At 39.2% G+C, this 24,611-nt stretch overlaps 1 protein-coding gene across 1 annotated transcript in view; it reads right to left on the bottom strand.

Annotated features, from left to right (window-relative positions):
- Positions 1-16,779: 16,779 nt before the first annotated feature.
- The window catches only part of LOC137243047 (putative helicase mov-10-B.1), a 139,886-nt gene continuing 132,054 nt past the window's right edge, over positions 16,780-24,611 (bottom strand). Inside the window, exons 8-9 of the mRNA XM_067770215.1 lie at positions 17,164-17,443; positions 16,780-17,091 (exon numbers count right to left, since the gene is read on the bottom strand). Coding sequence (XP_067626316.1) covers positions 16,936-17,091; positions 17,164-17,443 — 436 coding nt within the window. The 3' untranslated portion in view covers positions 16,780-16,935. The remainder of the gene's footprint in view (positions 17,092-17,163; positions 17,444-24,611) is intronic.

The raw sequence follows: 24,611 nt of genomic DNA, 5'->3' as shown, positions 1-24,611 counted from the left end.
GATCCATAAAATATTATTATTTTTTTAAATAGTTGGATAGGCTAATTTTTATCGCTTGAGTGAATATAGCTTTCGATCCGTGATCGTATGTTACGATTCCATAGCAGACGTCAGCGAATTGAAAATGCAGCTGTGTTAGTGCGATAGTAATGGTCGCGCAAATCCATTAATGCATCGTTTTGTGTTGTTCGCTCGCTTATTAGCAAACAACAATCGAAGATCGTTTGTGATCAATGGTCTGCATTCGTCAACATTGCGAGCGACGCACACAATTCATGCTGCTGCGCCAAATGTTCCGAGAGAATAAAATGCGACTAATGCCAGTTTTGATCTCATTGTATGCGTTGAACTGTTCCCTTTTGTTTGAGCATGTCCCATAAAGAGACATGTGTATCCATTTACATATACCCGAACAGGGACGATAGGGCCAATACCCTTTGTACCCATATGGGAACGAATCTGTTTTTTCATCAAAAAGTGTTTTCGTATGGTACGCGGGGTTGTACGTTTTAAACGCAATATTAAAACTTGTAAAAAATTGTTAGATACATCTATGTAAAAAAATTATTAAGTCGCCAACTCATTCCAAGAGATACTGGTCGACGATAATGGAACATATGGTCCAAGTCATTTAGGTTCGGTATAGGGCTCCGCATTTTTCTTAAATAATTCGAACCAAACACCTATAATCATTTTTGTTTAACTCACTTCGTTGCCGTTTTTTTATGTTTCTTAAAATGGGCTACATAGATGACTAATCCCCACTGTACCAAAAGATACTAGAGGGGATCAATTATGCCCCAATGTAGACAAAAGAAATCAATCGGTGACCGCTAGAGATGGATTCGACTCGATTTTTTTAAGAATCGATTTTTTCGATTCGATACTAGAAACAAATCGATTTAATCGATTAAATCGAAACAAACAAAGTTTATTTAAATTTTGCTTATTCTTTGTAACAATGTACTTACTTACGTACTTAACCATTTATTCGATTTTTCCCGACAAATAAAGCAGGCAGGGCTGTACCGAGACTGGTGCAAGTGGTGCGGTGCACCAGGGCACCCAATCCCAAGAGTCGCAAAAGTTTTACCGAAAAATGTATACACTAAATTATGGGAAAATTTTTATTTTTTATTTATTTTATTATTATTAAACGTCGATTTAGACCATCCACTAAAAATTCTCGGCTTTGCCTTGGATTTTGAACTGTGGATGAGCGAAAATCGATGTTTCGAATGAGCCGATTGAGCTACTATTAGTGTCTGAAAATTACCTAATTATGGAAAGATTTTAAGCGATTTGATATATAGTCGTGTAAATGGACACAATGAAATTCCACTTATATACGAACAACTCGAGACTCGAGAACCGTGCGCGCAGATTAAATTAAAACCTAGTAGGAAGAAGAGGGACCCACAACTCGTAGCACGCGTTGAAGTTATAATGTTTCTGAGATTTTACATTGAGTATTAGTCATTAATTTACTAGTCAAATGTAGTGATATAAGAATATTTATTTTTTGTAACGCTGATCACTTGTGATTAGCGACGCAAGTAGTACGACAATTTGGCTGTAAAAAGGTATGTAAAGAAACTATTGTGACGAATATTAGTAACACTAAGTGATACTCACATCTCTAAGCCGATACTAAGCAGTGACTTGTATGCACATCAACAAATCAATCATTATGTCTACCCATATGTCCATACAAGCAGCTGAGAGCAACGCACAAACACATGCATATATCTGAGATACTCCCAAAAGTAGGCAATAATTTGTATAAGTATCACTCACATATACACGCGCATATGAGAGGCTATAGGCGTGCATCTGTAGTTATAGCTGATAAGTTTATAGCTGATAAATAAGTAGTAGATTCTAGAAATAGAAACGCCTAGAAGTATGCAAGCGACACAGCACAGAGTATAAGAGCGCCAGCTGAGCAACCAGTAATGAGTTTGATTTAAGCACGCTATCTGTCGAGAAGTAGTAGTGTTATTGTGAAGACTTGTATAAAGGCCATTTTGCATTATTGAATAGTGGAGTTATTTATTGAACAGTTTAGTGATACGAACGTTAGTAGAAGGTTGCAAATAAGAGGAATTGCAGTAAATTCGTTACAATTGGTGTCAGAAGAGGAATTGTTGAATAAATTCCAGAGGACAACAAGGACATGGCAAAGTTAAGTGAATTGAAGTTCCAGCAACTGACGAAGGAGTTGGAGAGCCGTGGATTGAATAAAACCGGCATTAAACTCGAACTTCAGGCACGACTACGAGAGGCAATGGAAGCAGAAGGAATTAACGTGGAAGAGTATGTATTTCATCTTGATGTCGACGAGACAAAAACAAAAATTGAAGAGAAAAATTAAACATCGCAGACAGTTACGAGCACATACTTGAACACGATTTTGGCTGCAATATCTGCACAAACATCGACAGTAACATCTAAGATGGAAGTACAGGGGCCCTATTCAGTAACTGTGAGTTTTAAAATGTACACTTTTTCTTCATATAATTTGTATGAAAGAAAAATGTACATTTCAAAACTCATAGTTACTGAATAGGGCCACAGGAGGCACGCATTTCAGAAATGTTGTCACAAATGGCAAGAGGCACGCATAACATTACAACTCGAAGCACAGGAAGAGCGTATCTCAACGAAGCTGGAGGCACAGGAAACAAAAGTCTCATCGCAGCTGAACGACAAGATAAAATAGAGGCCGAGATGGATGCTTTGAAACATCGTATACAGGAGTTGCAACTAAATCGCCCAGCAGTTTCAGCGAGCAATTCGAAGGTAAAAACTCCATCTTTTCACGGCTCTGTTCCTTTCTAGGTGTTTAAGATTCAGTTTGAGAAGACCGCAGCAGTGAACAACTGGAGTACTGAAGATAAAGTTGCTGCACTGTTCATGGCATTGAAAGGGCCTGCAGCTGAGATTTTACAAACCATTCCAGAGGGCGAACGGAACTGTTATGAAGCATTGATGGGCGCTCTAGAGACGATACGGAAATGAGCATAGGAGACAGATATACCAAATGGAGTTACTGAACCGCTTCCAGAGGCCTGGTGAAACATTGCAAGAGTTTGCGTCGGATGTTGAAAGGCTGGCACATTTAGCAAATGCGGACGCACCCGTGGAATACACCGAAAGGGTAAAAATCCAGAGCTTTATAAATGGCATACGGGACGTAGAAACAAAGCGAGCGACATACGCAAACCCAAAACCTACATTCACAGAAACGGTATCACATGCGCTGATTCAGGAAACAGCTTCGCTTCTGAGTAAGCCAGTTTTCAAAGCACGCCGTTTGGAAGTAGACAGGCCAGAGTGGGTAGACGCAATATTGGAGGCGCTGAAAGGATCGCAAAAGCGGAGTGAAAGAGTTATCAAATGCGGGAAGCCCAGTCACATTACACGTCATTGCGATCTCGGTCCTGGTAGTTCTAACTTGGCGGGTCGTAAACGTAAAGCTGGAGGAGATAAGCAAGAGCGCGTCAGATGTAAAGAACGAAAACTTGCTATTGAATGTCCTGTGATATCTATCTCGCAAATTGGAAGAAACTCGAGCAGTCCTACAGTCAAAAGAAATGTGGATGGCAAGGAGCGTGTACTGACTGTAGATAGGGGCGCATCTCATTCCTTAATCCGATCTGATTTGGCCAACAGGAGAGTAAATCCACTACCTGGAACAAGGTTGCGTACGGTTACTGGCGAGTATAACCAAGTCCAGGGAGAAGTGGTATGTGAAGTCTTAATTGGGGAGGTCATGGTTCTACACAAATTCGTTGTGGCAGAGATCGTTGATGAAGTCATATTGGGAGTGGACTTCTTAGTTGACCATGACATCAGGATCGATATGCGGAGAAAGATTATTCGCTATAAGAACAAGGATGTGCCACTTAACTTTAGTTTGGAGAAAGGGTTCAGCAGTAAGCGAGTGCTGGTGGAGGCGATTGGACAAAGACCACGAAAGTTAAAAGTAAAGGTTGATGGAACGAATGGGCCAAACAAAGCAAAATCAAAGATACCTGCGAGAGAAACACTGTCATTGACAACCCCAAACGGACGCACTAAAACGATGGAAAGAATTTCGCAGAAAGAATGCAATGGTGGGTTCAAGCCAGGGCACACTACTGTTGTGAAGCGTTGGAACGATACTGATTATGCAAAGCCAATCCGTTAAGCGCAAGCTCTACGAAGTAGTTCATTGGCCAAACAACAGAGTAAGAGGGAACGAACCTAAGTAATGAGTAGTACGATGAAACACAGGTACGACGAGAACAAAAATTCGGAAGGTTCCTTGGAGCGAGATTTGGTACTGTTATACAACCCTCACCGGCGGAAAGGTGTTCTATCCAAATTTCGGTGCAGTTGGGAAGGCCCGTACAAAGTTGTGAAGAAGATCAGTGATACCATCTGCCGTATACAAACCATTGGGAAACCACGAAATAGAAGGGTGGTTCATTTGGAGATGCTGGCAGCGGTTAGATCGAGAGATTTGTCTGATCGGGGCGATCAGACTTTGGTGGAGGGCAGTGTGACGAATATTAGTAACACTAAGTGATACTCACATCTCTAAGCCGATACTAAGCAGTAACTTGTATGCACATCAACAAATCAATCATTATGTCTACCCATATGTCCATACAAGCAGCTGAGAGCAACGCACCAACACATGCATATATCTGAGATACTCCCAAAAGTAGGCAATAATTTGTGCAAGTATCACTCACATATACACGCGCATATGAGAGGCTATAGGCGTGCATCTGTAGTTATAGCTGATAAGTTTATAGTTGATAAATAATTAGTAGATTCTAAGAAACACCTGGAAGTATGCGAGCGACACAGCACAGAGTATAAAAGAGCGCCAGCTGAGCAACCAGTAATGAGTTTGATTTAAGAACGCTATCTGTCGAGAAGTAGTAGTGTTATTGTGAAGACTTGAATAAAGGCCATTTTGCATTATTGAATAGTGGAGTTATTTATTCAACAGTTTAGTGATTCGAACGTTAGTAGAAGCAAAACCTTTTGTGTCGTATAACCTTTTTTTTAGAAAAAGGGCCTCCTGTGAATTTTGCACAAGGGCCCTCAAAATTAGAATTTTGCACAACGGCCCTCACGACCTCCGGTACGGCGCTTCCCAAGGCAGTCGGTTCTATGTACCGGAGCGACTCGGGATTTTTCCCGACCAAGGACTGTCATTTCAGTGTAACCCCATTTAATTTGTTGCGTCCCTCCCACAAATTTTCATCCTCCCAGCAGCTCCTTTCAGCGGGATTGCTCCATATTCTCTTGCTACGAGAAGGTATCGAATCCAATCCGCGTCCGTCTCCTAACCCCGGTCCTGAGAAATGGTTTTGCTGCATCTGCCGGAAAAGAATCTTGTTAGGACAGTCATACTCTGTTCAGTGTGTCTCGTGTAAGGGATGGTTGCATCGGACAGGTTGTTCTGGGCTTGACCCAAAACCCAACGTCCACGTAACTTTTATAAATCTTTTGTGGCTCCTCGCTGTTCACGCCCAAGGGCGTCCCGTAGTCTACGTCTAAGCGCCTATCGCGCCATGTTGCCAGGTCGCAAACCCAAATCATCCGGCTACCCCAATGCTTGCCCAAGGACGTCCAGTCCCAGGGCCACAACAGCAGTTGCGTCCTAGCCTTTCACAACCCAGGCGTAGTCACCAGTCACTCACTCCCACAGTGACGACGTCTCCCCCTATGCACTTCAGAATTCTGCAGTTAAACTGTAATGGATTAACTGGGAAGATCACGGAGATAGTCGATTTCATGAAGCGGCACAACATCCGCATTGCTGCGATTCAAGAGACTAAACTCACAGCAAGATCTGCATTGCAGACCTGCTCTGGGTATAATGTCCATAGAAAAGATCGCGAGAGCGGAAATGGAGGCGGCCTCGCGTTTATCATACACCACTCTGTGCAATATTATATATTTGATCCTGGCATAGACCGCAGGGACAATATCTTAGAACGTCAAGGCCTATCTGTCCGGTCAGGCGATGCAAACCTAGAAATCATCAACATCTACATCCCTCCTGCCACCTGTTGCCCCAGTGGATACGACCCAAATATCAGCGCCTTACTCACTGGCAACAATCGCATTATCTTAGGCAATTTCAATGCCCATCGCGATCTATGGCATTCAAATTTGCGGGCGGACAGTAGGGGTGAGATGTTGGCGGATCAAATAGAAGAAACGACGTTCAGCACAATAAACGGAGACGCCCCCACACGTATGGTAGGAAGCTGTCACAGTTCGCCAGATATCTCAATCGTGAGCGCAGAACTCGTAAACTGCGTCAACTGCCAGCCGATGGTAACATTGGCATCCGAACACCTGCCTATACTTATTTCGCTCGAGCGTACCACCGACTTCATCGTCACAGAAAAACGCATTTTCATAAACTTCAAGAAAGGAAAGTGGGACGAATATAAATCTTTTACAGACAACCTCTTTGCTGCCCTCCCTATCCCGACTGATGCCCGCCAAGGGGAGCGTGCCTTCCGCAAGGTCATTGAATCCGCCTCGGCACGTTTCATTCCCGCCGGGAGAATTCCCGAAATTCGGCCCCACTTCCCGGCGGAGGCCGCAAACTTAGCGAGAGAACGTGACCTTATAAGACAGCTTGATCCAGGCGATCCCCAAATAAGGGATATAAACCAACGCATCAGATTGCTTGTGGATGAACACAAGCGGACGAAGTGGGAGGAGCACCTAAGAGGTTGTAACTTCTCTACCGGTGTAGGTAAACTTTAGTCCACCGTAAAGTCCCTATCGAATCCGTCTAAGCACAAAGACAAAGTTTCCATCGCCTTAGCCGATAAAGTGCTGTCGGATTCGAAAAGATGCGCGAGCGCTTTCTGCCGACAAAATATAATGCATTCTACGGTCGACAAAGATAGACGGAGGGCCAACAGACACGCACATAAACACAAATTCAGCGCCACCACCATCACCGATAAGAGGTTGAGGACGCCATTGGTCACGCTAAACCATCCAAAGCAGTGGGCCCAGACGGCATAGCCATGCCGATGCTTAAAAGCCTAGGGAAAGAGGGTTTCAAATATTTAGCGCATGTCTTCAACCTGTGTCTTTCCACCTTTGTCATACCCGAAAAATGGAAAATGGCTAAGGTGGTCCCGCTACTAAAGCTTGGGAAACCAGCTAACATAGGAGAGTCGTATCGTCCGATATCTCTCCTATCGCCAGTAGCAAAGACGCTTGAAGCCATTTTGCTCCCCTATTTCCAAGCAAATTTGCAGCTAGCCTGTCATCAGCATGGCTTCATAAAACTCTATAGCACTACCACCGCGCTAAATGCCATTAGCACCCAGATAAATTGCGGTTTAAATCAAAACCGCCACCATAAAACAGTACTCGTAGCGCTAGACCTATCAAAAGCTTTTGATACGGTCAACCATGGCTCGTAACTGCAAGACCTGGAAGGGTCTACCCTTCCCCCATGTCTTAAAAGGTGGACCGCAAATTATCTGGGTGGTCGGCAGACATCGGTGCAATTTAGAAACGAAACATCAAAACCAAGAATAATTAAACAAGGGGTGCCACAGGGTGGTGTCCTGTCCCCACTTTTGTTTAATTTCTACATATCTAGGCTACCTTCACCACCGGAAGGAGTCACAATCGTTTCCTACGCCGATGACTGCACAATAATGGCCACAGGCCCAGGCCTACAGATCGATGAGCTATGTAATGGAATAAACGGCTACCTCCCTGATCTCTCCAGTTTTTTCGCCTCGCGAAACCTGGCATTATCACCGACTAAATCTTCCGCGACCTTATTTACAACACGGACGTCCCAAGTGTCGACCATCTTGAACATTCACGTCGATGGCACTACGCTACCGACTGTCCTACACCCCAAAATCTTGGGTGTGACGTTTGATCAGGATCTAAATTTTGGTGAGCACGCAGCCGCAATTGTTCCGAGAATTCAGAGCAGTAACAAACTCCTCAAATCCCTCGCTGGCAGTACTTGGGGAAAAGATGAAGAAACACTCATGACTACATACAAAGCAATTAGCCAGCCGATTACGTGCTACGCGTCACCCATATGGTCGCCAAGCCTAAAAATTACCCACTGGAAGAAGCTACAGGCCTGCCAAAATACTGCTCTCAGAATCGCCACGGGCTGCCTTCTTATTTCCCCAGAACACCATCTGCATAATGAGGCGAGAATACTCCCCATCTGGGAAAGAAATGAGATGCTGACCAAACAGTTCCTGTTGAATACCCAGAAACCTGAGCATCCCAACAGACATCTGATTGAGTCATCTCCGTAAGCGTTTTGAGGAAATACGGCACCTGACAACCCAGCCGTATGAAGCGAAAAAACACAAGCAGGTCCTTGGTGAACTCCACAAACAGGCGTCGGACCTTTATGCCGGGAATTGCCCGGTGAATCCAGTAATCAAAGAAAAGTATCCAAAACTCGCGGAAGAGGAACGCATACTCCCCAGGGAAACGCGTGCCACTCTTGCTCAACTTCGTTCGGGATACTGTAACAGGTTAAACTCTTACCTATCCAGAATCATCCCCGACATACAAAATGTATGCCCCGCTTGCAATGTGTCCCCACATGACACCAACCATCTCTTTAATTGTAATGTGGAACCAACGCCTCTAACACCCCTTTCCTGATGGTCCACCCCTGTTGAAACGGCAAGTTTCCTTGGACTCCCGTTAGAGGATATTGATGACAATTTGTGATCGGTCGCGGCTGTTAGGTGGGGCGAAGCACTGCTACAACAACAACAACCTCCGGTACGACCCTGAAAGCAGGACAGTTTCTCTCTCGTTTCGTTGACTGCCGACAAAATTGGAAGCATCAAGGAATACCACATGGGTCTTCACTTGATCCTTTCATGGCAGTGAGATAATTAGTATAGTATATATATAGTATATATATAGTATATACCGAAATGCACTGTATTTTGTATTGACTGTAATGAAATGTATAATACTAATCTACATAGTAGTTTCTTATCACAAAACGGATTTTTACTAATTTTTAATTTTACTATTTATTTGTCAAACTATTTCTAACGGTTCTGATATGGACTCTTTTGCCGAATGTTGCGCAGACAATAATTTATTTTAAATTCAAACAAATGCTGTGTTGTGTCTTGTTCCATAAAGCAACTGCCACATACTTTATCTACAAACTAAATGCTAAATCTATTAATCGTTGTCAAAAGAGTAAATACTTGGGTGTAATTTTTGACTCCAAACTCTCTTTTTCTAGTCACATTGACTTCATTGTTTCAAAATTTGTTGCAATGGTTGGGTTTAATAGACGTAACACCAGTGACTTTAAGGACCCTATGACGTTGAAGGCACTTTATATATCCTTGGCCAGAAGTGTACTTGAATATTGCTCAATAATATTGAATCCTTTCTATGAATCTAACTCCTACAAAATTGAGAAAGTTCAAAATTTTTTTTACAAAAATTGCTTTACGTATGCTCACTGGCAAGACGGCCTCCCATCATATACCGCAGGCACAAATTGCTTGGTCTTCAGGCTTTGCATAACAGAAGAGCTTTTATCTCACTCATGCTTGCCCATAATGTAATAACTTTAGCACGAATTGCTCTGATTTATCCAATTTGTTCATTCCATATATTCCACTGCATGATCTTCGGCATAATAGATTATTTATCGAAGTAACTCATAAAACGAATTATGATATGAATGAACCTATATAACTAGGACTATACATCTACAAATCGATCCAGTAGTGTTATTAATTTTAATAACAGCTTATATCAGTTTAAGCTTGAATTGTTTTCTATTTTTAACTAGTCTGTAAGAAAGCATGTAGTTATCGAGATGTAAGAATTGAAGTAGATTATGGTCAGCGCAAAGCATTTATGAAACACCAAAGGCATATCTCAATTGGGTGAATCCAATTTCAAGGGATTGTGTTCGCAACCCTCTGAAGGGGTTGCCAGCGCAATATATAGCTTCTCCAACCCCACCTAAATGTGGCGAATCCTGTTTCATTGACAGCCAAGGCTCTGAGCCAGTTAAGCAGACATTTAAAAATAAGTTAAGAATGCAATGTACCACTCGTCAACAAAAATTTTTGAAAAACAGTATTGAGCAAATGATTTAAGTGATCGAACAGCGATTTAACAAGTGATCCAGGCCGTTTACTATTGTGAGCTTTTTCTTCAAACATTCGCCACTTGTATGAATTCACAACGGCACTGAGCAAGCAATTTTAGATGCACTGTATTATGACGGCCAAAACACCAAAACGCAAACAAATGAATATGAAAAACAAAAAATTTAAAAAATAAATATTGAAAAACGTTTTTAAAAAAATCATTTTGCATTTTTGTCGCTTTTTAATTTACCACGTCGCCCTTTTCGTTCTGACAGAAATTTCACCGGGGCTCGAAACCTTCCGTCTTTCGCCGAATTTTTGGTAACATTTTACATTTTTCCTATACTCTGGCCGTATTTTTCGATCCAGTGGCAGCCATGTGGTTTTATGGATCTTTTAATGTTTAACTTTGAGCTGGATATGAAAACATGTCGGGAAACAGCGAAGTCGATCGTGCTGACTCCATTAATTAATATCTGAAATTGTTGTGTAATGTATTTTTATGAACAATATATGTATGTATGTATGTAAATTTTTTCATCGCCAAATACATGAGAAAAAGCGGTAGATGCTGCATCTTTATAAATGATATTTTCATGTATGCATAAGTACGATCAACTGAACCTTAATTAGGTTATGCTACGCCTCACGTTTTCAGAAATTTCACGCGCCTAACGCTTTTATTTATTTTTCTGATCAACGCCCTAGATTGATGAGGAGTGTGATGACTAGTACCTAGGACCTTCCTAATTATTTTCTAGCTTTTAGTATATTACTATTCATGTATGTATTATGTGTTTCAAATATGACCCAAATCGGACCACAAATACGATTTTATATATACACTACCTATACCCGGTGTACGTTGTAACGCCCGATATCGAATGAATGTTGCGTTATTTTTTCTGTTTTGTTTGTTGATAATCTAGTTTATTGTTCTGTCAATTGAATTGAATTTTGTAGGCATATTTGGTGAAATTTTCGTTTAAAATATTTTATTATTGTATCCTATTGTAATGCATGTGGGTACACGATATTTTTGGTTTTTTCGTTCGCTGCAAAGATAAACAAATTTTTTGGCGTTCCAACTCTAGAGCAAGCAACATATAGCTGGCCATGGGAAAAGCACGGACTCTATAAACTGTAGGAATCATTGGGATCAGTGGAATGAGCACATCTTCACCTTCGCTTTTACCGGCATTAATTTCTTAACGCAAAGTCTGGTTCCAATGCACAATTTTGGTAGGTTTAAATTCCGAAGAAGCATGACTGGTGAGCCAATTTTCAAAGTTAATATATGCGCAGGCATTCCAGGTGGTTCTAAAGAGTTTAGAAATTCAATTGGATAATTCACAATTTGATCTTCATCTGTAACTGTGTCGATCGATTTATATTTCGCCACTTCACCAAGAATTCGGTTTTGAATGCGATCATTGAGGTGTTAGGACTTAACGTCATATAGCTCCTTACCAATTTTCATTATCCTACCATTACTACATCCAGAGATATGCAGTATGATATATTCTATTTGTTTGGCGGTGCCACGCCCCCTTTTTCCCAATTCCACATTTTCTTGGTGGTGTTACGGATTGACCTCATATAACTCCTTACTGAATTTCATTGTTATGGCATGTATACCCTCAGAGTTAGGCAGTACCAAAGATTCCATTTGTATGGGTGGTGCCACGCCCCTTTTATATATCAAAATTATTTTTAGCCTAAAACCTTCGTATTGATCGAAGGAACCTATAGCCACAATTTGGTGATGATTGAAGTGTGGGAAATACGTTTCCATAGGTAACACACAGACACAGAATTTGATTTATATACATACTAGAAGACCCGCCAGACGTTGTCCTGCCCTAAATTTGGCCTATCTGCATACATTTTAATAAGCTTTTTCCGTCTGACTCTGCCCTCTCCCCCTCTTCACTTTTTCCTAATCCTTTTATTCACTCCTCCCGCCGTCTTTTTCGCTTCATCTATCTCCATCTTTGTCTCATTATATCTCTTTCTCAATCTCCTTCTCTTTCTCAATCTCCTTTTCCTTCTCTCTTTTCTCTTCTCTCAATTCCTTCTCATTCTTCTGCATCCCTTATTGCCTGTCCCAGAGGGTGGTATGTATTTTATTCCAGTCCCAGTCCCACTCCGAGTCTCAGTCCCAGTCCTAGTCCTAATCCCAGTCCCAGTCCGTCTCTGGATAATATATTACTTTGTACTAAAGCACTCATCAACAGCTTTCATTTGATATCTATATTGTATAAACACTGTCTAGGCATGCACTGGCCCACGTTTTGGCCTATCTCTCGAGACCCTAGTCACCCAGGTGTATGAAAATTACCCTCTACTAAAGCACTCATCAACCGCTTTCATTTGTTATCCATATTCTATAAACACATTCTAGGGGTACTCGGGTCCACGCTTCGGCCTATATCTCGATACGCTGTACGTCGATCGCAACCAAACCTATGAAGTAACCACCGCGTGAGGTTTACGCAACTTGTGTGAAAGTTTGAACAAAATCGACGAACGCATCTCTTCAAACACCGGCGACCAACTAACACACATTTTAGACTTTCTTTTATATATATGTATAGATTTTTATTTTTCACACCACTATAATATTAAAATGAAATGCAGATTTTCGTTGCTTTTGAAATTCGGCTTAAAAATAGCACATGGAACAACTAAAGACTCTCCTGAATTAAAAAAAATGTCATAGTACCTCTAAATCGCCGGCACCCTCAGAACCCCCCACCCTCTCGGCGGGCCTGGTGATGTGCTATACTTGATATCATTCGCTATAATATTTTTTATTGATAAGCGCGTTGTTTAATTAAACACCAACCAATTACACGGAAGTATATCCGCACCACCTGAAAATATGAGTGCCGCTGCGTATACGTAACATTTTATTATTATATTATTACATATAAACATTTAAAAAAAATTGCAATTAAATAATATTGCGACTATAAACTGAGATATAACCTATCCTATATTTAAAGTTAGATCAAACTACTCACGGGGTGCAAAACAAATTCAAAATCGGTTCAGTAGTTTAGGAGTCCACTGCGGCCAAAGATTGTGATACGTGATTTTTATATATTAAGATAGAAGATAGATATACATATGTAGGGTTAAATACCCTACTACATGGTTTGGGCGTTTCGTATGGCAACGCTGCGCAAGAAGTTTCTAGAAACATAAAATACAACTCTGTTGAGTACTCGCTTGAAATCAGAACGCATTATTATTTTTATTCATTTAATGTACAAACATTGGCATTGTAAATTTAGTTATATTTTAATAAACTTTTGAGGAATCAATAAAGATTCCTAAAGTGGTGACCCCGCCGATTAACATGCCAAACGAAACGGAAGAAAGATTTGTTGATGCGGAGAGTATGCTTCATTTGGGGCGGCTCGCAGTGAAGCCACCACCATTTTGGAAGCCCGATCCGAGGTTTTGGTTCGCCCAAGTGGAAGCGCAATTCGTGCGCGCGAGTATCACGACCGATGACACTAAATATTATACCATCGTGGCTGAAATTGATTCAGCAATATTAATGCATGCCAGCGACATTATTACATCGCCTCCTGCCACCGGCAAGTATGAAGCGTTAAAGAATAGGTTGTTAGCGGAGTTTGGGGAGTCAGCGGAAAAAAAATTAAAACGTCTTTTTGATTCGTGCGAGCTGAACGACAAGAAACCATCAACGTTGTTGCGAGAGATGAAGGATTTAGCACACAATCGGTTAGACAACGATATTTTAAAAACAATTTGGTCGCGACGCTTGCCGAGGCAGGTCCAGCAAATTTTAACGACATTAGATGAGGACGTCGAAGAATTGGCTAAAAAAGCTGACAAAATTTTGGAAGTAACGACGGGGGGTGAAGTCAACGCTATGGGAACGACTACTAACGACACAGAGACGGCAATTGCCGAACTTGTATGTCGTATGGACAAATTCGAACAAGAAAATCGTAATAAATTCCAGCGCACGGAGCAAGCAGAGCGAACTAGGGTTCCAAAGGCAACAGCAACTACGGTACCGCGAAACGGCGCTGTACGAGTACCAAATAGCGACATTTGTTGGTATCATCGCACCTTTGGGAACCAGGCCACAAAATGTCGACCACCTTGCAGTTATACGTCAGCACGCACGGAAAACTAGTCAGTCCTCCGTTCAAAGCGGCTACCACGGAGGCTAGCCAACACACGAGCCGTCTCCATATACTGGACAAAATTTCATCTTTAAAATTTTTAATCGATACTGGGGCCGAAATTTCAGTGGTACCCAGATGTAATAACGACCCGGCGCTACTTTCTCCGATGAAGTTAGTGGCCGCGAACAACACCCAGATCAACACGTATGGTAGGAAGAAGTTGACACTCGATCTGGGATTCAAGCGAACCTTTACTTGGCTATTCATCATAGCTGACGTATCCTACCCGATAATAGGCGCGGATTTTTTACAAAAGTTCGAGATCTTAGTAGACATGAAGAACAAAAGGATTATCGACCAGAGGACTAAAACTCAGATTGGATGTCTCGTAGTAAACCCTCCTCAAGGTATTATCACGCTCAGATGCTCGAACATATTTCATGAAGTATTAACGCGGTATGTGGATCTCACAGAGGATAAGACATCAAATGTAAAGGGTAATGTCTATCATTTCATCGAGACGAGAGGAGCGCCGACAGTGCAGAAGGTACGGCGACTATCACCGGAAACGTTAAGCTTCGCAAAGCAGGAGTTTCAGTACCTATTAGATAAAGGTATTTGCCAACGCTCGAAAAGTCAGTGGGCCAGCCCGTTGCACATGGTACAGAAGGCCAAAGGATCGTGGCGCCCATGTGGAGATTATCGGAAACTGAATGCGAAAACTGTTCCAGATAAGTACCCTATACGTCACATACATGATTTTTTGGGGATTTACACGGTAAAACAAATTTTTCAGTAATCGACTGTAAGAAAGCGTATCATCAAATCCCGGTGCACCCGGCAGACATACCGAAGACGGCAATTCTAACACCTTTTGGACTTTTCGAATTCAAGTACATGACATTTGGACTTAGAAATGCGGCCCAGACCTTTCAAAGGATCATGGATGACACAGTGGCTGGCTTAGAGTTTGCTTTTCCATATCTCAATGACGTGCTAGTAGCCTCGAGTTCGGCTGCAGAACACGTCAAACATTTGCAACAGTTGTTCGACCGCTATCGCGATAGAGGTCTGGTCGTAAATATGGAGAAATGTCAGGTGGGTTTGCCGGAGGTAGAGTTCCTTGGCCACTTGGTTTCGAAAATGGGCATTTCCCCCTTACCTCGTAAAGTGCAGGGAATCCTGGAGTTAAAAAAACCAACGGAGGTTCATGAATTGAGGAGGTTTCTGGGCGCGGTAAATTTTTACCGTCGATTCCTTCCGCACGCAGCAGCCACAGAAACACCACTGCAGGAGATGATGGGTCCGTGTAAAAAACATGATAGGACCAAGTTAAAATGGATGGCGACTTCCGAGAGGGCGTTTAAAGAACTCAAGGCACAGCTGGCGAAAGAGGCACTAATCGTATTCCCAGAGAGGGGAGCTACCATAGCACTAACAACGGATGCGTCTGACACCGCAATGGGAGCGGCATTACAACAGTTAACATTGGGCAAGTGGCGACCGCTAGGATTTTTCTCACAGAAGTTCACTAAGACAGAGGCAAGGTACAGTACGTATGACCGGGAGCTGCTGGCTATACACAGAGCAATTCGACACTTCAGATATTTTTTGGAGGGAATGCAATTTATTATTTTTACAGATCACAAACCTTTGGTCCAAGCATTCGAGCAAAGTTGGGAAAAGTTATCTCCACGACAGACACGACAATTAAATTTCATTAGTCAGTTTTCTACTGATATACGTAACATTAGCGGAGCTCAAAATATCGTAGCCGACATGCTGTCGAGGATTGCGACATTCACGGCTCCTTCGCCATTAGATACGAAGCTGCTACACGACGAACAGCAAGGGTGCGAGGAGTTAAAAGAGTTACTAGATGATGGTAACACGGCGTTACACTTAATAAAATATAAACATTCGACTGGGAGGATAAGGCCATACGTTCCAAAGTCCCTGCGGCAAGTGGTTTTCGATGCCACTCACGGCCTCGAACACCCGGGAGCGAGAGCAACGGTCAAATTGATAGCGAATAGTTTCGTATGGAAAGGAATGAGCAAGGATATAAGAGCACGGGTCCGGTGTTGTTCCGCTTGCCAAAGATGCAAGGTCGCGCGGCATACTAAGAGTGCATTGGAGAATTTTGCCGTTCCCAGTAAACGCTTCGAACATCTTAATGTGGACATCGTCGGGCCGTTTCCCATGTCACGCGGTTACACTTATTGCCTAACATGCGTCGACAGATTTTCGAGGTAATTTGGCGCGATAAGGGTAAGGCCGAACTTTGTGTCCAACTTGTGGTGTGCTACTTTTTCAACCAACCGCTTTTATGCATCTTCCAAGGCAGATAAACATTTTTTCCTTAGAAGTGAGTCGGGGATCCTCGGTTATTAGGGCCAAAACACACTCTACACTATCGCAGCCGTCATTTATATCGTCAAAAAATCAAATTTAACCAAAAAATAAAAGTGTCTTATATTCATTGTAATTAAATTAAAAAAAAAAAAATCATCTTTAAAAATCAGTTTTTAGTTTTAAATGCATATAAACACGCCTGTTGTCGCTTATTATATACTTGAAATAAATGTGAAAATCCGTAACATTTTTCATTGTTTCTTAGATGCTTCGGCAGCAAGTATAAAATGTCCTCGACTTTGACATTGCTTTATGACAAACTCGTAATTTCGATTCTCACAGAGCTTCTTATCATTTCCAACGAGTATGAGCAATGCTTTAGCACGCGAAAGTACCACATTTAAACGCTGTGAAGAAAAATAAAATACTGAGAAGTTAGCTATGTATATAAACAGTGGTTATCATTTTATGCACCTCACCTTAACGTTACTTAGGAAACCCAAACCTTTAGATTTGGATCGCACAAACGATGCGATTATTATTGCTTTCTCTTTGCCTCTATACGTTTCTACAGAACCCGCTTCGATTTGAAATAATCTTGCTGCATTTAATTCTTCCTGAATAGCCATATATTGACTACGATATGGTGTAATTATACCAATATCAGTTTCCTCCAACTTGCGTCCATCTCCTAAGCCTTTTTCCAATAAATTGTTCACATAGTCAAACACCACTTTAATTTCGGGCCAATTAGAAATGCTTGAAAATGGGAAATATTTATATACAATAGCTCAAAAAAGTATTTTGCATGATATCATGTGTGGACGAATTTCGAATATCTAACGAACTATGTAGACATATCTCATTATTATACATATATATATATAATTACACATTTACTAAACAGTCTGTGCCAATGTTATTCTGTTATGTTACAACAACAAAAAAAGAAAAAAAAACAGGGGATAAGATTCCTTTCTCATAAAAGTATTTTGCCTATTGCTTTGAAAATCGGTCGATGCTGCAATTTTTTTGTTTTTCTGTTTTTTTATACTACAAACCAAGCGGATATTTTTCAGTTGCTAAAACGGATTAAAGTAAATAATCACCCTTATCGCGAAGTTCACGCGGAAGTGTTCGCCTTCACTTCTTTTGTTCGGGTGAACTTTTTCCGCCTATCGGCGAACAAAAGTTCACTTCGAAACAGCTGATGCTCTATTGTGAATTGGCAGTGAACAAATAATTTACTTACAATTGTGTAAATTTTGTTAACAAGCATATATTTCCTTAAAATACAACAAAAATAGAAATAAAAAATTTATAAAATAATGTTTAGTTTTGAAATTAGGTTGGTATTGATTGAGCGCGGGGAGAATATAAATGTGAAAGCGATTCGGAGGCAATTAAGGGACAGTTCTAACCCTTTGGAGCTGAATGATTCACTGTAAGCTAAGAATTACTATTGTCAGCACTTTTGAATAACAAGTTATTTTTTTTTCAATTAGCTTTCGCCAATATTACAGGCTAAACAAGCCGGCATTCTAATATTTGCTAGATATTCTTACCAACTCCTTGCCACCATTGAAGAAAAAATTTGGAGTTCCACCAATTGTAAAGTTGAGTACATGTCGCCGTTTTTTCGCATAGGGAAAAGGCGTTGGAAAGGACCATGAAGTGGGTCTTAGCCAATCTTGTTTCAGTGAGGTGCTCAACATTTTGGAACGTTGCTTTGTCTACTATGGATAACTTGGCCGACTAATACGTTGTCATAAAAAATAGAATTTACATACTTAGCAATACAGGAATTTCACTTTTTTCCACTCAGCTTCCGATTGTGCATTAGTTATTGATTTATTTCTAATAATAAAAGTACATATAATTATAAGAGTATCAAATTTCAAACCAAAAAATTATTTACATTATGTTTACCTCTCGTTCGCCTGTAAAATATAAGTGAACAAATTTGGGTTTCCCCGCTGTTCATTTCGCCCGAACAAAGAGTTGCCGATAAGGTGAAATCTTTTTCGAACAAGAAAAATTGTTTCGCCACCCTCTGCGATAGGGTGAACGAAAACTGTGAATATTTTCGGGTGAAAATAAAACTCGCGATAAGGGTGAATATTTTCATCCTGCAGACGGCAGTAATGCGTATTTTTGCTAAGAAAACTTTTTTTTTTTTTTAATTTTTAATATCATTACGAAGTTAGTATTCGAACCCGGAAGCACATTTTCAGCTTTCTTTAGTGCTTAGTAGCTCAATGTGCACTTTACCTTCATATAATTTATATGAAAGGGGGAAAAACCTTTGTTTTGTTTGATCAGCCTTTAAAGAATACAAAAAAAAAAAAAAAAAGAAAAGTGTTTTAAGAAACACACGTACTGAATCAAGCCTTAATTTGTTTCGATAAGAACATAGCCTTGATAAATTAAATCATTATCTGAATCAAGCCTTAGTTTGTTCCGATAAAGAACATAGCCTTGATAAATTAATTCATTATATGAATCAAGCCTTAAGTTGTTTCGATAAGAACATAGCCTTGATAAATTAATTCATTATCTGAATCAAGCCTTAATTTGTTTCAATAAAGAACATAGCCTTGATAAATTAATTCATTATCTTTAAACCAAATTTTTGCTTTTTGTATAGAAGCTTGAAAGTCGCTTCGTGTGTAGATCTTGATGCATAGACGACATATATTGTGCGCGTCTATGACGCTATGCATTTTATTTCACCTACAAAGCTTTTTCAAGAATAAAATAATTATTTCCATATATTAATAATATTATAAAAATATATAATATTATATATTTCAAATTTTATTTTTAAATATTCAAAAAGCTCAAAAGTTTTAATATATCGATTCCTCAAAACATTTCGTAAATCGCTATATCACCACGATACTTAAGACCAATTAAACTTACATCATTTATCAAAGTCGAACACAACAACTTCGCTCAGCACCATGAATTATTACCGGAGTTTCAGCCTTTTTTGATTACTTTTGATTTACACACTTGTGCCAGCGCTTCTTCCAATCCTCGAAACACTTCTCAAACGGGATTCGCCGCTCGAAGGTGAGGTCGACAATTGGGTTGGAGAAGCTATCTATTGCGCTACACAGCCCCTTGAACCCTGCGCTACACAACCCCTTGCTGTTAAACGATATATAAGCGTTTTCAATATTAAATATATTTTAATGTTTTTCAGAAAACATTTTGTAAGCGTTGAGGGTAAATGTTTATAAATATTTTAACTGTGAAAGTGTATTGTAAATGTTTACAAAAAAACACGAAACATTTATTTGTCAACTTTTTTCAACTTGGAAATTTTTAAATGATTTTCATAAACGTTTGTATACGAAAGAGAATGGCTGGATTTAAGCCGCTTCTTGAATTCTCCAAGAATTCGCAGCTAGACTTGATTTAATGAATGTATGAAATTATATATGCGTGCACATGTATTATACGTATAAATTATTGAAATAAAAACTATCTTTACAAAAAAGCATTAGAAAAATATTTATAAAAAGCTTTATTTTAGCAATTTTTTATATGTTTACATTTATAAGCTTAAAAGCAAGGAGCCGTTTCGATTACTTGACGCTTATTTCTAAAAGATTTATAAACAAAAAATCAACGTTTTGTAAGTCACGGTGGGTTTTAAAAAAATTTAATTTTTCTGCCGACCACCCGGGAAATTTTTCTGTGGGTTTATTCTAGGAGGTGCCTAGTGTCAAAAAAAGCCATCCGCGAAATCGCATATTCGGCGCTTTTTTAGAGTCATTTGAACTTTTTAATTTTTGCAATTAAAGCTTTCATACGCGTTAATGATAGGGAAATATATTTAACGCAATAATAATCATATTTCTTTGCAAAAAATAATGTAATCTATTTTACGTTACGTACAATGCAAACAGTTACTTTAAACAAAATTTACAAAATAATGCATATTTTTGTTTGAAACCACAAAAGTTCGTTAATCAGTTTCTCCAATTTATTTGAATTACAAATGGCAACTATTGTATTTGCAAACTGCTCTCAATAAACGACTAGAGTATTCTGGATGAGATATTTTAACACTGTACTTAACCCACGTCTTTTTAAAATCTGCATGCACAGATTCAAAAGCTTGCTCGCTCCAAAAAGCGAGTCCTTTTCCATGTTTTGAACAAAAGTAAGGCTCGTGTTCAATTACAGCATGAACTTTAGGTGTAATACTAGTTTCCAAGTCCTCACAACTTGTTTTAAATTTATTAATATGCACTTCGAATTGCGGGTCTAGATTATGCGAAAAGCAAGAGTTAACTACTAGACCAAAATCTTGAAAACACTGAACATATTTTATACATTTACAGCCATGTTTTTCTGAAATTCTTCTCAAAATATCTAAATTTTTAAGCAATTTTTTGCAGGAATTGCCGTTAAATGAAGACTGTCCGAAGTAAACTTCACGATCTACATGGCATTCTTTAACCCATTCATTGCTTTCTATTTCAAATTCTTTCAACATGGTTTCATAAAGTTTATTTATAACGCCAAGTAAGAGATGAAGTTCCGGAGGTGGAATCAACTCTATTATTTCAATGTGTCTTCATCAAAATCAAAGATTGGTTTGTTTACACAATTTTTAAAAAACTGAGCGTGTTCTCTTTTACCTCCGTTTTCTTCCCAAGCTCTAACATTTTTTAAGCAATCGCCAAGTGTTCTAAGCGTACCGCACGTATTTAAATCGTCACTAGATACTGTACACCAAGTGCAAGGATATTTACTGGCATGACTCATAATGCCTATTAAAATATTCGCTAATTTCAAGTCTGTTGCGATTTTACACTTAAATTTATGAAGCTTTAATACCGTCCATAATAGTGAAACATTTTCATAATTTTCTTGAGTTGATTCAACTATTCCAATGATAAATAGTTTTTTGACACTAGAACTTAAAAAATGCACATCTACGCCATTTCGATAAGACTGTCGGGATCTTTTTTTTCACTTGCCTCGTCGAACTCCTTATCGTCGATCAAAGAAATGCGTATTTTTAAAAAATTTCCACCACCGTCAATGCCTACTTTGTTATACGTATTAGCAACATATCTCTTTTTTCTACAAATTGGCATAATTAATTAATTGGGTTAAGTACATTAAAATATCTCATCCAGAATACTCAAGCCATTTATTGAGAGCAGTTTGCGAATACAATAGTTGCCATCGACTAATAACATTGTCTGAAAATTGTTTACGTCGTTTATTTGGTGATTTTTGTTTTCTATATTTTCCGTTTTATTATACATTGTTCATTATTGTTGAATGCGTTGTTGATTTGTTGGTTGTTTTTTCCACTGAGGTTTTACCGTTAGGAATATTGCATTGTTGGAGTGGTTCTGTATATTGTTGTGAAATGTTAAGAGAGGTATTCGAGATAGTTTCAATGTTAGACGATTGTGAAGCTGGGTTGAAGTTGTTGTTAAGCTGTTGAATGTTAGAGATATTTCTAGTTATATCAGAAAGAGAAAGATTAGGAGTGGTAAGGGGAGCGGGAGTTTGCATTTTGTATGTTTTTATTGCTTCTCGCATGGAGCATAGTTTGTCGGTTTATATCTTGATAATTTCTTTCATTTGGGAGAACTTAGGGCATGATTTATCAGAAGCGGAGTGGGGACCGGTGCAGTTAATGGGTGTGTTATGGATGAGGTGGAAGGGTGCATATATCACATGAAGGCAGCTTTGAACAACGCTTAGCTGTATGACCAAGGTCTTGGCAATACTTACATCTCATCGGGTTTGGGTAGTATGACCAAAGATGATAAATTTAATAATGCCACCAGTCTGCTACGAGTGGCGAGAAACTAGCTGGAAATTAAAAAAATTGATGCCTAATGTTTTCTAAGAGGGACATTTTTAATTGTCTCGCATTTATCCATGCCGTGTAGGCACCTTGCGCAACTGTGATTTTTGGAAAGAGAATGAATGAAATAATTAAATACAGTGAAAAAATAAACACAAATACCCCACGAAAATGTATAGAACATGGACATTTTATGTACATCTCGCCCAAAAAAAAAAACCAGCGACTACCTCGAAGAAAACATTAAGCAAACGGCTACAAGTAACGAGTGACGTCTCTTATTATATTTATCCTCTTTGGTATGGCCTAACTTTAGTAGTATACCACGAGATATCAATTTTTCAGGTAGCTGATACATGTCAAAGGTCAGCAACACAACTCCGCTAGGGACCGGTTTACCATCAATATTTTTTTTTTTTTAATTTATATAGCACAACAACACCTTGGTCTTTAGGTTTTCAATTATTTCCTCATCTGGAATGTCGTTTAGGCACGGGGCATAAATTGTACATTTTGTACAATTAAGATTTGTGTGAGCTCTATTTTAACATTGCACACTCCGATGAGGTTTGTTGTAGATATAAACTTCTTTGCTATTTCGTTGTTTTTCACAAACAATAACAAATTGCCGTATATGAGCTCCGACATGCTAATAATTTCATTACTAATGTTTTTTAATGCTTTGTCCACTGCAAAGCATGAATATTTGTTAAGCGGTTTATTAGAATTAATAGCACTTGCGACAAGATATTTAGGGTTATCTTTTTTTATGGGTTTAAGAGGTGGGAATGTGGAGGCACGGTCCACTAGTTTAGAGTCTTTTTCCGCTTATTTTTTGGGCTTGAGGATAACAGTGAAAACCTGATATCCCCAAGAGGGGGACCTCAATGGGGTCATGTTATTCACACACTTAGTTTTATCAGCAGGGAGAACTGGATTTCCGAAGAGATAAAGAAAAGTATTTATGCGCCAAATAGGAGAATAAAGAAAGAAGAATATTACTAAAAATCACTCACTGTACGCACAACCTTACGCGACGAATATCAGTCGATGACTGAAGTAATCATTAAAAATTGAAGATAATGGCAAGTAATCAGTAAATGGGTTTTAAAGAGAATAATCAATTAAACGGGTAATCATTACCATTAATAATCATTATTTAACAGGTCTGATTGAAAGGGAGATTTGTCTGCATTTTTAAGTAATTTTTTAATTTGTAAAATTAGAGGTAACGCACAAAATAGTAAATTCTTTCTTTTACAAAAAAAACTTGTTTGTACAAATTTGAATGCATTCATATTCTACCACAATACTCTTTATTTTAAGTCGAAGAGTATATAACTAAGCCACGGAAGAGCTCTTTGTAAATTTGATGCAGCTATCCAGTCGAAGAGTATATAACTAAGCCACGGAAGAGCTCTTAGTAAATTTGATGCAGCTATCCAGAAATTGCGCAAGGTTTTTAAATGGGTTTAAAGAGATTTGGCGTATCACGAAAGAGCAGTTGAACTCAGAAAATGTGGGACCAATTCATTACTCATTTCGTCCAACACCATATGAAATGCAATACTGTGCATTGTTTTCATTTTATTCTCAATTTTAAACAAATTCGCAACACTAATGAAACTTTTTGGTTTCTTAAACCAAAATAAAAATGCACAACAAAATGCCATTTGGCAAAACAGATGGCTTCGAAAATTCGAGATTCCTTTTTCCGCGGGATAAAACAATCCGCAAGAGCAAAATTCCGAGGGAATTAGAATTGGGCTAAATAATTCCTTATGTAAGTTTAAGATCTAAAACGTATAAACGTAAATAAAGTATTTAAAAACATTTTAAATTTACCGCGGAGGACATCAAGTGAGCTGTTATATTGTAATAGGCTAGATTATCGCAAATATTGCATCTCTCAGACGCTAATAGCGTTCTACAAAATAAAAAATAATTTATATCAAACCACGTCTTTTTCGAACAGAAAGATGTGCAAAATCAATAAAACACTATGATGTAAAATTATTTAACTTTCAGATGAAGTTAAAAATGCAAGAAATCTGCAAAGCTTTAAAACTGAAGTCAAATGCC

The sequence above is a fragment of the Eurosta solidaginis genome, chromosome 3, assembly GCF_040869045.1.
Source record: "Eurosta solidaginis isolate ZX-2024a chromosome 3, ASM4086904v1, whole genome shotgun sequence".
Taxonomy (NCBI): Eukaryota; Metazoa; Arthropoda; class Insecta; order Diptera; family Tephritidae; genus Eurosta; species Eurosta solidaginis.
This window is presented reverse-complemented; position numbering and strand designations above follow the sequence as displayed.